Source organism: Desmodus rotundus, chromosome X, assembly GCF_022682495.2.
Source record: "Desmodus rotundus isolate HL8 chromosome X, HLdesRot8A.1, whole genome shotgun sequence".
NCBI lineage: Eukaryota > Metazoa > Chordata > Mammalia > Chiroptera > Phyllostomidae > Desmodus > Desmodus rotundus.
This window is the reverse complement of record NC_071400.1, coordinates 91645601-91661107: the sequence shown is the minus strand read 5'-3', so window position 1 is coordinate 91661107 and position 15507 is coordinate 91645601. Positions and strand designations below refer to the sequence as shown.

Below are 15507 nucleotides of genomic sequence, written 5' to 3'. Positions count from 1 at the left end.
CTCAAGTAAGCAACCTAATATTACATCATAAAGAACTAGAAAAAGAACAAAAGCATCCAAAAGTCAGCAGAATAAAGGAAATAACAAAAATTAAAGGACTTCCGGACAAGATGGAGGTGTAGGTAGACACACTTTGCTTCCTCATGCAACCATAGAAAGAATTACAACTAGATCTCAAAACCAGTAACACCCAGAACCATCAGAAAATTGAGCTGTATGGAAGTCTGACAACCAAAGATATAAAGAAAACACATTCATCCAGACAGGTAAGAGGGGCAGAGTCGTGGAAATGGGCAGAGAGGTGGTGTGGCATGGAAGGCCAACAGCAACAGTGGAACAGATGGGAGGGATACCTTGGGAGCAAGCAATCCCAGATCCAGGCCAAACCCCACAGCCCAGGGTTCCAGCACTGGGAAGATAGATCCCCATTATCTCTGGCTGTAAAAAACAGCAGGGGTTGGGATGGTGGAAGAAACTCCTGCATTTCCATTGCTGAAAGGGCCAGCACAGTCTTAGAACATATGCAAACCCACCCACTCTGGGATTCATCACTGGGGAAGCAGCTGGAAGGGTGCCAGTCACGCAAGAGAAGGTGAAGTGACTAGAAATGGGGTGAGTGCCCAGCAAACTGCCAGAAACCGGGCAGTGGCATTGTCTCCTTTCAGAGCCCTACCCACACAGCCACAAAGCAGTGAAGTGAGTTGTTCCGCCCTGGCAATTACCTAAGGCTCTGACCCACATAATTACAGATGCCTTTCTACATATGCCACACTACTAAGACAATGAGTAAAAGCAGCTCTACATAATACACAGAAACAAACACAGGGAGGCTGCTAAATTGAGGAGACAAAGAAAAATGGCCCAAATGAAAGAACAGAACAAAACCCCAGAAAAAGAACTAAGTGAAATGGAGATAGCCAATCTATCAGATGCAGAGTTCAAAACAATGGTTATCAGGTTACTCAGAGAATTCCTTGAATATGGGGGGGAAGGAGGGGGGAAGGAAGGAAGGAAGATCACACTAAGTGAAATGAAGAATAATCCACAGGAAACCAACAGAGAAGGGAAGGAAGCTGGGATTCAAACCAATGATTTGGAATATAAGGAAGAGATGAACATTCAACCAGAAGAAAAAGAAGAAACAAGAATTCAAAAAAATGAGGAGGGGCTGAGGAATCTCCAGGACAACTTTAAACGTTCCAACATCCGAATCACAGGGATGCCAGAAGGAGAAGAGGAACAGCAAGAAATTGAAAACTTATTTGAAAAAATAATGAAAGAAAAATTCCCTACTTTGGCAAAGCAAATACATATACAAGTCCAGGAAGGACAAAACAAGGTGGACCCTAAGAGGATCATGCCAAGACACATCATAATTAAAATGAAAAAGACTAAAGATAAAAGAGAGAATCTTAAGTTACCTACAAAGGAGTTTCCATAAGACTATCAACTGATTTCTCAAAAGACACTTTGCAGGCAACAAGGGACTGGCAAGAAGTATTCAAAGTGATGAAAAGTAAGGACCTACAACCTAGATTACTCTATCGAAAGCTATCATTGAGAATGGAAGGGCAGATAAGGTGCTTTCCAGACAAGGTAAAGCTAAAGGAGTCCATCATCACCAAGCTATTATTACAGGAAATGTTAAAGGAACTTATTTAAGAAAAAGATCAAAACTATGAACATTAAAAAGGCAACAAATTCACAACTATAAACAACTGAATCTTAAAAAAAAAAAAAGACTATATAAACAACCAGAACAGGAACAGAATCATAGATATGGACATCACATGGAGGGTTATCAGCTGGAAGGGGAAAGGGGAGAATAGGAAAATGGTGCAGGGATTAAGAGGCATAATTGGTAGCAACAAAAAGACAGGGGGGAGTTAAGAATAGCATAGGAAACAGAGAAGCCAAAGACCTTACATGCACAACCCATGGACATGAAGGGGGGAATGCTGAAGAAAAGGGGATACCAGGCAGAGGGGGGCAAAGGGAGAAAACTTGGGATAACTGTAACAGCATAATCAATGAAATATACTTAAAAATAATTAAAATGTTTAAAACTTAAAAAAATTATAGCACAACTGAATGAAAAAGAGAACTAAAATCTATACAAAAAATTAATACAACAAAGAGCAGCTTCTTTGAAATTATCAAAGATTTGATATTTACCCTTCTCGAACTCTTCCAAAAAACTGAAGAAGACACAATACTTCCTAACATTTTTTATGAGACAAACATAAACCTGATACCAAAACTTGACAAGAATACAACCAAAAAAGAAAACTACAGACCAATATCTCTGATGAATACAGATGCAAAAGTCCTAATCAAATTACCAGCAAATCAAATACAACAATACATTTCAAAAGTAATACATCGTGATCAAGTAGGGTTCATTCCAGGGGAACAAGGAGGTTCAACACGTGCAAATCAATCAACATAATATACCACATTAACAAAGGACAAAAAGCACATGAACTTATAAAAAGATGCAGAAAAAGCATTTGATTTGCATCTCTCTGATGGCTAGTGATGCTGAGCATCCTTTCATATGTCTCAGGGCCCCCTGTATGTCTTCCTTGGAGAAGTGTCTGTTCAAGTCCCCTGCCCATTTTTTAATTGGGTTGTTTGTCTTCCTGGAGTGGAGTCATGTGAGTTCTTTATATATTTTGGAGATCAGGACCTCGTCTGAGGTATCATTGGCAAATATGTTTTCCCATACTGTTGGTTCTCTTTGTATTTTAATGCTGCTTTCTTTAGCTCTGCAGAAGCTTTTTATTTTGATGAGGTCCAATTTGTTTATTCTTTCCTTTATGTCCCTTGCTTTAGGGGACGTGTCTGTGAGGATGTGGCTGTGTGGAATGTCTGAGATCTTCCTGCCAATGTTTTCCTCTAGGACTTGTATGGTGTTATGACTTATATTTAAGTCTTTTATCCATCTTGAATTTATTTTTGTGTATGGTGTAAGTTGGTGATCGAGTTACATTTTTTTGCACGTAGCTGTCCAGATCTCCCAACACCATCTGTTGAAGAGGCTATTTTTGCTCCATTTTATGCTCCTGCCTCCAATGAGGTACCATCTCACACCAGTTAGAGTGGCCAACATAAACAAATCAACAAACAAATGTGGGAGAGGATGCAGAGAAAACGGAACCCTAGTGCACTGCTGGTGGGAATGCAGACTGGTGAGGCCACTGTGGAAAACAATATGGAATTTCCTCAGAAAACTAAAAATGGAACTGCCCTTTGACCCAGCAATTCCACTGCTGGGATTATACCCTAAGAACCCTGAAACACCAATCCAAAATAACCTATGCACCCCAAAGTTCATAGCAGCACAATTTACAATAGCCAAGTACTGGAAGCAACCTAAGTGCCCATTAGCAAATGAGTGGATCAAAAAATTATGGTACATTTACACAATGGAATTCTACGCAGCAGAGAGAAAGAAGGAGCTTATACCCTTTGCAATAGCATGGATGGAACTGGAGACAATTATGGTAAGTGAAATAAGCCAGGCGGTGAGGGACAAATACCATATGATCTCACCTTTAACTGGAACATAATCAACAAAAGAAAAAAGCAAACAAAATATAACCAGAGACATTGAAATTAAGAACATTGTAACAGGGAAGATGGCGGTGAGATAGGTGGGAGCAGAGTCCACTTCTCCTCAACGCCAGTGAAATACCTAGCTGATCTGAGGAGCAGAGCGAACAGCCAACAGTATTCCAGCATATATGAAGATCGGAGACCAAAGATAGAGGACATCGAAAGATCAGACGGTAAGAAGAGTGCTTAAGGACAATAAGATCCCCGGGACCCTCGCAGGGATGAGGGCGACTGAAGCCCCGGCCTGGGCGCAGGGTCTGCTGCAGGATTCTTGGGAGAGAGCCAGGCTGGGCTGTGTGAGCAGCCAGATGCTTGTTTGGACCAGGGGGGCTTGAATAGGAAGAATTTCTCAAAAAGGAAAAGAAAATAGAGGCACGTAGCAGCTAGTTAGAGACCTCTCCACAGCAGCCGCGGCCTCTGGCGCCCCTCCCCCCTCAGCCCTGGACTGTGAGCACGGAAAAGCAGCCCCAGCGCTCACCTGAAGCCTGGCTGGCGCAAGTCTAGGGGCCGACACCTGAAACCCAGGGTGAGCGCGAGCCCTGATAAGCGGCCCAGCTGCCTGGGCGCCAGACCCAAAGTGCCCTAGTGGGTGCGTACCCCAGTCAGTGGCCTGGGGCCCACACCTGAAACCCCGGGTGGGCGGGCGCCCTGATAAGCACCCCGGGGCCTGGGAGCACAGACAAAAAGCTCCTGGGTGAGCGCGCAACCTGATCAGTGGCTGGCTGCCCCTGCACACAGACCCAAAGCAGGGGATCGGCAACCAACTGAAGTCCAAAGCGGAGATCGGCCACACAACCCGATCAACGGCCTGGATGCCTGCAGGCCACCACAGCCAAAAGCACTGGTTCTAAAAAACTCCTAATAGCCCCTGCGCACAGAACTCTGAGGGCCTACTGGCTCTCTAGGAGGAAGGCAGAAGGCCCAGCAGAGGGGAGCTGCAGGGCTAGGGGAGACTGCATTCCCGGAAAAGACTCGACCCAGTAGGGGGCTGAACTACCCCAAAGCAGCACCGAGAGCCCCTAGCATCTAAGACAGCAAAGAGCAAGAAGGTGGAATGTGAGTTGCCCCTAATTGGTGCAAATCAAGGACAGCAGAGCTAGTGAACTAAAGGCCTAGTGGGGAGCAGAAGGACCCTGAGGAACTAGACTGAAGGCTGAACAACAGCGAAGAGTGTGGCTCAGGAAGGAGAAAAGTGAAACCAATCCTTCCAACCACCCACTCCTGTTCCACAGACAGGACCACCAGCAGAACTAACCTGACCAGTTTAAAGCCAGCAGAAGACCTTCTTCTTTTTTTTTTTCTTTCCTACTTTCTCCCGGAATTCCTTCTTCCTTTCTGTCCTTGTTTCGTTTTTTATTCCTTCTTCCTTCCATCCTTTACCTTTTTTATACCTTCTTCCTGCCTTCTTTTATTTATTCTGTTGTTTTAATTTTTGTTAAAAAATTCCTTCTTATCTTGCCTCCGATCTTTCCTCCTACTCCCTTCCTTCCTTTCCTTTTCTATTCCCTTTTTCCCTCCTTCCGTTTTTTTTTTTTTTTTTGCCCCCATTCCCCTTTTTCCAACAGGTGAGACAAGAAAACCTGGAGTGATGAAAAGACCAGAGTAAGACTGTGTGTACACCCATAAACGTCAGCTCAAGACCAGTGAGCACAGGAGATTAAGGAGAGAGCACCACTGAATCCCATTGGCATTCTACCATAGAAGTGCATACCATAAACCCAGGGAGTCAGAATAGAGCAATTTAAGAAGCAGAGGCTAACAAGAAGAGTCTCACAAACAATGGGAAGAGAAAGAAACCATTCCCAAATGAAAGGAAAGGAGGCAGCCTCAGAAAGAATGCTAACTGAAAAAGAGGCTAGTCAACTATCAGATACTGAGTTCAAAGCAATAGTCATCAGGAAGCTCACTGAGCTCTCTGAGCTCAAAGAGAACTACCAGAAACTACAGGGAAACTACAATGAACTCACTGCAAACTATATCAACATGAAAAAGGAAATAGAAACTATCAACGAGGGCCAAGAGGAAATGAAGAATACAATTTCTGAATTGAAGAACACAGTAGAAGGAATGAAAAACAGACTTGATGAAGCAGAGGATCGGATCAGCGAGCTGGAGGACAAAGGAGAAAAAAACACCCAGAAAGAGCAGGAAAAGGAAAAGAGGCTCAGAAAGAATGAAGAGGCAATAAGGGAAATGCAGGACAACATGAAACGTAACAATATCCGTATCATAGGCATACCAGAAGGAGAACAAGAAGAGCAAGGGATAGAAAACCTGTTTGAAAAAGTAATGATGGAAAATTTCCCTAATCTGAGGAGAGAAAAAGCCACCCAAATCAAGGAAACACAGAGAGTCCCAAGCAAGAGGAACCCAAAGAGAACCACTGCAAGACACATCATAAGTAAAATGGCAAATTCCCAAGACAAAGAGAGGATCTTAAAGGCAGCAAGGGAGAAAAAGGAAGTAACATACAAGGGAGCCCCAATAAGGTTAGCAACTGACTTCTCAATGGAAACGCTCCAAGCCAGAAGAGAATGGCAAAAAATATTCCAAGTAATGAGAACCAGAGGACTGCAACCAAGACTACTTTACCTAGCAAGGCTCTCAATCAAGATAGAAGGCCAAATAAAGAGTTTCCTAGACAAAAGAAGTCTAAAAGAATACAGCTGCACCAAACCAGCTCTGCAAGAGATGCTAAAGGGACTGCTTTAAGGAAAGGAAGGAAAAGAGAAAGACAGAGGAACACAGGTAGGAAATAATGGCAATGAATAACTACCTATCGATAATAACCTTAAACGTAAATGGATTAAATGCTCCAATCAAAAGACATAGAATAGCTGAATGGATAAGAAAACATGACCCACACATATGCTGCCTACAAGAGACCCATCTCAGGACAAAAGACTTACACAGACTGAAAGTGAAGGGCTGGAAACAAATTTTCCAAGCAAACGGACAGGAAAAAAAAGCAGGGGTAGCAATACTCATATCAGACAAAATAGACTTCCAAAGAAGGGCCACAGAGAGAGACCCAGAAGGTCACTTCATAATACTCAAAGGAAGAATCCACCAAGAAGACATAAACATTGTAAATATATATGCACCCAACATAGGAGCACCCAAATACATAAAGAAAATCTTGGAGGACTTCAAGAAAGATATTGACAGCAACACAATTATAGTAGGGGACTTTAACATCCCACTATCAAAAATGGACAGGTCTCCAGACAAAATATCAACAAGGATATTGTGTCACTTAACAATACCCTAGAGGAAATGGACTTAACTGATATCTATAGAGCTTTTCATCCCAAAGAAGCAAAATACACATTCTTCTCAAGTGTCCATGGAACTTTTTCAAAGATAGACCACATAATAGGACACAAAGCAAGCCCCAACAAATTCAAGAAAATTGAAATCATATCAAGGATTTTCTCTGACCACAAGGGGCTGAAACTAGAAACCAACCCCAAAGAAAAAAAACTCAAAACACTCAAAATCATGGAGACTGAATAGCATGCTATTAAACAATGAATGGGTCAAGAACGAGATTAGGGAAGAAATCAAAAACTTTCTGGAAACAAATGAAAATGAACTCACAACAACCCAAAACCTATGGGACACAGCAAAGGCAGTCCTGAGAGGGAAGTTCATACCAATACAGGCCTACCTTAAAAAGATAGAAACAGTTCAAACAAACAACCTAACCCTACGACTACAAGAACTGGAGGAACAACAACAAAGACAGCCCAGAGCAAGCAGAAGGAAGGAAATAACCAAGATCAGAGCAGAACTAAATGACATAGAGACTAAAAGCACAATTGTAAGGATCAATGAATCCAGGAGCTGGTTCTTTGAAAAGATAAACAAAATCGACAAGCCTTTAAGTAGGCTCATCAAGAAGAAAAGAGAGAGGATCCAAATAAACAATTAAAAATGAAAGAGGAGAGATTACAACTGATATCACAGAAATACAAAGGATTGTAAGAAATTACTACAAAGAACTGTATGCTAAGAAATTTGAAAACCTAGGTGAAATGGACACATTTCTAGACAAATATAATCTTCCAAAACTGAATGAAGAAGCAGAAAACCTGAACAGACCAATAACAGCAGACGAAATTGAAGCAGTCATCAAAAAACTCCCAACACACAAAAGCCCTGGACCAGATGGTTTCACAGGAGAATTCTACAAAGCATTTAAGGAAGAGCTAACCCCTATCCTTCACAGTCTGTTCGAAAAAATCCAAACTGATGGAAGACTCCCAAACTCTTTTTATGAAGCCAGCATCATCCTAATCCCAAAACCAGATAAAGACACAACGAAGAAAGAAAACTTCAGGCCAATATCGCTGATGAACATAGACGCTAAAATTCTCAACAAAATATTAGCAAACCGCATCCAGCAATACATTAAAAAGATCATCCACCATGACCAAGTGGGATTCATCCCAGGGATGCAAGGATGGTACAATATTCGCAAATCAATAAACATAATACATCACATCAATAACTGCAAAGACAAAAATCACATGATCATATCAATAGATGCGGAAAAAGCATTTGATAAGATACAGCACCCATTTCTGATAAAAACACTCAGCAAAGTGGGAATAAAGGGAGCATTCCTCAACATAATAGCGTCCATATATGAGAGACCTATAGCCAAGATCATACTCAATGGACAAAAACGTAGAGCTTTCCCACTAAGATCAGGAACAAGACAAGGATGCCCTCTCTCACCACTCCTATTCAACATAGTATTGGAAGTCCTAGCCACAGCAATCAGACAAGAAAAAGCAATAAAAGGCATCCAAATTGGAAAGGAGGAAATGAAACTGTCACTGTTTGCAGACGACATGATAGTATAGTGTACCTGGAAAATCCTATAGACTCCACCAAAAAACTACTCGACCTAATAAATGAATTTGGCAAAACAGCTGGATACAAAGTCAATACTCAGAAATCAAAGGCATTCCTGTATACCAACAACGAAACTGCAGAAACAGAAATCAGGAAAAAAATCCCATTTGATACAGCAACAAGAAAAATCAAGTATCTAGGAATCAACCTAACCAAGGAGGTAAAAGACCTGTACTCGGAAAACTACACAACACTGAAGAATGAAATTAAGGAAGACACAAACAAATGGAAGCATGTACCATGCTCATGGATTGGAAGAATTAACATCATCAAAATGGCCATACTACCCAAAGCAATTTATAGATTCAATGCAATCCCTATTAGAGTACCCATGACATATTTCACAGATATAGAACAAACATTTCAGAAATTCATATGGAACCATAAACGACCTCGAATAGCTGCAGCAATTTTGAGAAAGAAGAACAAAGCAGGAGGGATCACAATACCTGATATCAAACTGTATTACAAGGCCACGGTAATCAAAACAGTCTGGTACTGGCATAAAAACAGGCACATAGACCAATGGAACAGAACAGAGAGCCCAGAAATAAACCCAAGTCTCTATGGTCAATTAATATTTGACAAAGGAGGCAGAAGCATAAAATGGAGCAAAAATAGTCTCTTCAACAAATGGTGTTGGGAGATCTAGACAGCTACGTGCAAAAAAATGAAACTTGATCACCAACTTACACCATACACGAAAATAAACTCAAGATGGATAAAAGACTTAAATATAAGTTGTAACACCATAAAAGTCCTTGAGGAAAACATTGGCAGGAAAATCTCAGACATTCCACGCAGCAACATCCTCACAGACACATCCCCTAAAGCAAGGGACATAAAGGAAAGAATAAACAAATGGGACCTCATCAAAATAAAAAGCTTCTGCATGGCTAAAGAAAACAGCACGAAATTACAAAGAGAACCAACAGTATGGGAAAACATATTTGCCAATGATACCTCAGACAAGGGCCTGATCTCCAAAATATATAAAGAACTCACACGACTCCAGTCCAGGAAGACAAACAACCCAATTAAAAATGGGCAAAGGACTTGAACAGACACTTCTCCAAGGAAGACATACAGAGGGCCCAGAGACATATGAAAAGATGCTCAGCATCACTAGCCATCAGAGAGATGCAAATTAAAACCACAATAAGTTACCATCTCACACCAGTCAGAGTGGCCAACATAAACAAATCCACAAACAAATGTTGGAGAGGATGTGGAGAAAAGGGAACCCTCGTGCACTGTTGGTGGGAATGCAGACTGGTGAGGCCACTGTGGAAAACAGTATGGAATTTATCCAGAAAACTAAAAATGGAACTGCCCTTTGACCCAGCAATTCCGCTGCTGGGATTATACCCTAAGAACCCTGAAACACCAATCCAAAAGAACCTATGCACCCCAATGTTCATAGCAGCACAAGTTACAATAGCCAAGTATGGAAGCAACCTAAGTGCCCATCAGCAAACGAGTAGATCCAAAAACTATGGTATATTTACACAATGGAATTCTATGCAGCAGAGAGAAAGAAGGAGCTTATACCCTTTGGAACAGCATGGATGGAACTGGAGAGCATTATGCTAAGTGAAATAAGCCAGGCGGTGGGGGACAAATACCATATGATCTCACCTTTAACTGGAACATAATCAACAAAAGAAAAAAGCAAACAAAATATAAGCGCAGAAATCTCTTGAACAATCCCCTATTATTTCTTTTCTCCCATATGGTGGCTTGATGTTAATATCCAGAGAAACTTTGGAAGCCCTGTGTTGTGGATGGCAGATCCCCACTTTTAAACAAGAACTCGGAAAAATGAGGAGAGGCATAGGAACCTCCAGGACATCTCGAAACGTTCCAACATCCGAATTATAGGGGTGCCAGAAGGAGAAGAGGAAGAACAAAAAATTGAAAACTTATTTGAACAAATAATGAAGGAGAACTTCCCTAATATGGCAAAGGAAATAGACTTCCGGGAAGTCCAGGAAGCTCAGAGAGTCCCAAAGAAGCTGGACCTAAGGAGGAACACACCAAGGCACATCATCATTACATTACCCAAGATTAAATGCAAGGACCTACATCCAAGATTACTGTATCCAGCAAAGCTATCATTTAGAATGGAAGGGAAGATAAAGTGCTCCTCAGATAAGGTCAAGTTAAAGAAGCTCATCATCACCAAGCCCTTATTATATGAAATGTTAAAGGGAGTTACCTAAGAAAAAGAAGATCAAAAATAGGAACAGTAAAAATAACAGCAAACTCACAGTTATTAACGACCACACATAAAACAAAAACAAGAGCAAACTAGGCAAACAACTAGAACATGAGGGTTGTCAATAGGGGATTGGGAGGGGGAGAGAGGGGGGAAAGGTACAGAGAATAAATAACATAAATGATAGGTGGAAAATAGACAGGGGGAAGGTAAGAATAGTGTAGGAAATGTAGAAGCCAAAGAACTTATAAGTATGACCCATGGACATGAACTATAGGGGGGGAATGTTGGAGGGAGAGGGTGGGCAGGATGGAGTGAGGGGGACAGGAAATGGGACAACTGTAATAGCATAATCAATAAATATATTGAAAAAATAATAATAAAATTGTTTTTAAAAAGAAAAAAAAAGAATTAAGTAACACAACAGAACCCTTTAATAAAATTGTTTTTCAATGCAAAAAAAAAAAAATGATAAGGGTCCACGCCTGAAAAAAAAATTAATCAAAATGGATCAAAGACAAATATAAGATCTGAAACAATAAATTACAAAAAAGAAAACATAGGTACTGAACTCAGACCTTAGTCTCAGAGAAGGTTTTATGAATTTTACCCCAATGTCAAGGGAAGTAAAGGCAAAAATAAATGAATGGGACTATATCAAACTAAAAACTTCTGCTCAGCAAAAGAAACTACCAACAAAACAAAAAGGCAGCCAGTCAAATGGGAGATGGTATTTGCAAACAGTTCTGACAAGGGGTTAATATCCGAAATATATAAAGAACTCTATCAACTCAACACCAAATAGTCCAATTAAAAAATGGTCAGAGGACCTGAACAAATATTTCTCCCAAGAAAATATACAAATGGTCAACAGGTATATGAAAAGATGCTCAACATTACTAGCTATTAGGGAAATGCAAATTAAAACTACAAGAGATACCACCTCACATCCGTTGGAATGGCTACTATTATCAACAAGACAAGTAATAACAAGTGTTGCAGAGGTTGTGGAGAAAAAGGAACTCTTATTCACTGCTGGTGGAAATGTAAACTGGTACAGCCACTATGAAAAACAATATGGCTTTTCCTCAGAAAATTAAGAGTAGAGTTACCATATGACCCAGAAATCCCTTTTCTGGGTATGTACATGAAAAACTTGAAAACATTTACTCACAAAGATATATGCACCCTTATGTTCATTGTAGCACTATTCATGGTAGCCAAAACATGGAAACAACCAAAGTGTCCTTTGACAAATGACTGGATAAAGAAGATTGGCACATGTATACAATGAAATACTACTCAGCCATAAGAAACGATGATCAGGGAAGGGAGGTGGGGATGGCTGGGGGCGGGGGGGGGACATGGGGAGAAAAGGCAGAAAACTGTACTTGAACAACAAAATTTTTAAAAAAGATGAAAATACTACTATTTGTGAAAACATGGATGGACCTTGAGAACATCATGCTAAGCGAAATGTCAGACAGAAAAAGCTAAGAAGCATGTGATTTCACTCACAGTGAGATATAAAACTGAAACTCATAAACACAGACGACAGTATGATGGTTACCAGTGGGAAGGGGGATAGTAAAGGAGAAAGGGGGCCAAATATATGGTGAAGGCAGATAATTTGACTTTGGATGGTGGGAACACAATATAATATACAGATCATGTACTGATTATCATAGAAATATACACCTGAAATATATATAACTTTATTAATCAATGTCACCCCAATATATTTTTAAAAATTTATGCAATGTAACACCAAACCCCCCCAACCAATTAAAAAATGGGCAGAAGACCTGAATAGACATTCTACCAAAGAGGATGCAGAGATGGTGAACAGACAAATAAAAATATGCTCAATGTCAGTAATCATCAGAAAAATGCAAATTAAAATCACAAGATACCATCTCACACCTATCAGAATGGCTATTATCAACAAATCAACAAACAACAAGTGTTAGTGAGGAGGTGAAGAAAAGTGAACCCTTGTGAATTGTTGGTGGGAATGCAGACTGGTGCAGCCAATATGAAAAACAATATGGAGGGTCCTTAAAAAATTGAAAAAAGAACTGCATTATGACCCAATGATTCCACTTCTGATTTATACAAAGAAATCCAAAACACTAACTCAAAAACATATATGTATCCCTATGTTCATTGCAGCATTATTTATAATAGCCAAGATATGGAAACAACCTAAGTGTCCAACAATAGACAATTGGATAAAAAAATGTGATACATATATACAATGGAATACTATTCTTCCGTTAAAAAAAAGAATAAAATCTTACCATGCTACAAAATGGATGGACCCAACGGGTATTAATTCTAAGTGAAATAAGTCCAACAGAGAGAAACAAATCCCGTATGATCTCAGTTATATGTGGAATTGAAGGAACAAACAAATGAACAAACAAAATTGAAACAAACTCAGAAAGAACAAACTGATGGTTGCCAGATGGAAGGGGAATTTGGGGGCTGGGTGGAAAAGGTGAAGGGATTAAGAAGTACAAAATAGTCACAGGGATGTAAAGTACAGCAAAGGCAATATAGTCAATAATACTGTAATAACTAAGTATTGGTGCGAGGTGGGGACTAGGCTTATTGGGAGGATTACTTTGTAAATTATATAAATGTCTAACCACTATACTGTACACTTGAAACTAATATAATACTGAATGTCAACTGTAACTGGAAAAAACTAGTCATGTTAGTATCCTCCTTTTTGGACTGAATTTATTTTAAATCACCAATACTTCACTTTCATTATATTTTCTAAAGTAACCGAATAACTTAAGACATATGTCACAATAAATTCTAATGACTTAGAGAAATTTTTTTATTAACTTTTAAGAAAAAACAAACTGACAGTAACCAGAGGGGAGAGGGATAATAGGGGAATATAGGGAAAGGATGGTCAGGGAACATGTATAAAAGACACACGGATAAAGTCAAAGGGGGAAGAATCAAGGGTGGGAGGCTGGGATGGGTGGGGTGGGGTGGGGTCGGGAGGAGTGGTGGTGGGGGAAAAAGAAGACAACTGTACTTGAACAACAATAAAAAAAAGAAAAGAAAATATGTTCTTTATATACATACCAAGGGTCACTGAAGAAATTTTTTTAAAAAATGCTTTTCCTTAATATAATAAAAGCATATGATTTAGAAGCAATTACAAATATCAATTTTCCATAATTTTTCTTCACTGGGAACCAAGATATACAAATCAACAAACGACATAATATGAGAGTGCATTACCAAATACAAAATATATTGCTCCACTAAATCAAGAAGCACATTATTTTAATCTATTCCCCATTATTTTAAATCATAAAATTTTTATATATATACACATAGTCTGTATTTAGTCCAATAAAAACCCATTAATCTCACTTTTGCTATGTTGAAATTTATCATAATGCAACTTTCTGGCAATAGCCAGAGGAAGGATGGACTCTGTTATAGACATGAAATAGCTATAAAAAACTTAACCTGTGATGCTAATGGCAGGGACACAGCTCTACTGAGCACAAGTTAAACAAGGATTTCTATTTTTTATCTCCTTTGTGTTATACTCATTTAGATACTCTCTCCTGCTAATGAACTAAAAATCAGAAATAATAAACTGACAAAATGAGATATGTTACAATAATCATTTTTAAGGGCAGGGCAGGGGAGAGTAACAGGGGGAATTGGGACAACTGTAATAGAATAAAAATTTCAAAATATTTTGATACGAAAAATGCTTAACAAAATGTTTATTATCATCTTTTTGTCCTATTATTTTACTTCCAGGACTTCAAAGATACTAAAAATGATACAGAATAAAATATAAGTAATTTTATACTCTCTTAAACATACTAATTTACCTGTAGACATCACTATTTTATATGACCCACGAGGGGAATCGTTATATACAACACCACGGCCTCTGGTCAGCATCTTTACAGAAGTTGAAGATGTGGAACATGGAACAGGACTTTTTTCCTGTTAAAAAAAGAAAACAACAACAAAAAAAGGATTCCTATATAAGGTAATCAGAAAATTGACATAACTGGTCCACAAATGATATGTTTCCAGAAGTCCTCAGGGTGGGAAACCCGTGTGTGTGTGTGTGTGTGTGTGTGTGTGTGTGTGCCACAAACTGCAGAACTTTCCACACTGTGCTCCTCAGAGGGACCCATGATCTGGTCAGGTGGGAGAGAAAAAGACCAAGAGGCCAAGATTCCCAGTACTACTCCTGTTCCAACTGGTCGCACCTTAGCCAAAATAGTTCACTCTGTAAAACTTGTTTTATTTTTTGAGGTTCCCCATAAGACAAGTTTTTTCAAACTGCTAAACAAAGTCTATTAATCTAATTTAGCAATATATCAAATAGGGGTGAGGGACCTCAACAAGACAGAGGACAGACTTATCTTTAGAAAGTAGTCACTCATCTGGTTTTTACTGTATCTAGTCTGCATTTCTCCATATTATATATGATAATTCTGACAACATTACAAGTTGCTTGTACACAAAATTATGCCTATTGTATATAAGAAACAAATGTCTCTTGGCTTTGTTAAACATCACTAGTGCTTTATTTTATATCAACTCTTCAGGTTTTTTAGGAGCCATTTCAAACATGGCTCTCCAATTTCTGAGAAGGGGCTCTTGTGTGTAGAAAAGGTAATGAAAGGATATTTAAAAGGCAGGAACAAGGAGGTAAAAATAGGACAACAACCAATGTTGTTGGATTTTTA

The 15507-nt window shown here is 39.4% G+C and overlaps 1 protein-coding gene across 3 annotated transcripts in view; it reads right to left on the bottom strand.

The window, feature by feature from the left end:
* SCML2 (Scm polycomb group protein like 2) overlaps positions 1-15507 on the bottom strand; it is a 103646-nt gene that overhangs the window by 22987 nt on the left and 65152 nt on the right. For all 3 annotated transcript variants that reach the window (XM_053917663.1, XM_053917662.1, XM_071220304.1), the window contains one exon: positions 14635-14752. In XM_053917663.1, the coding sequence (XP_053773638.1) occupies positions 14635-14752 (118 nt within the window). The remainder of the gene's footprint in view (positions 1-14634; positions 14753-15507) is intronic.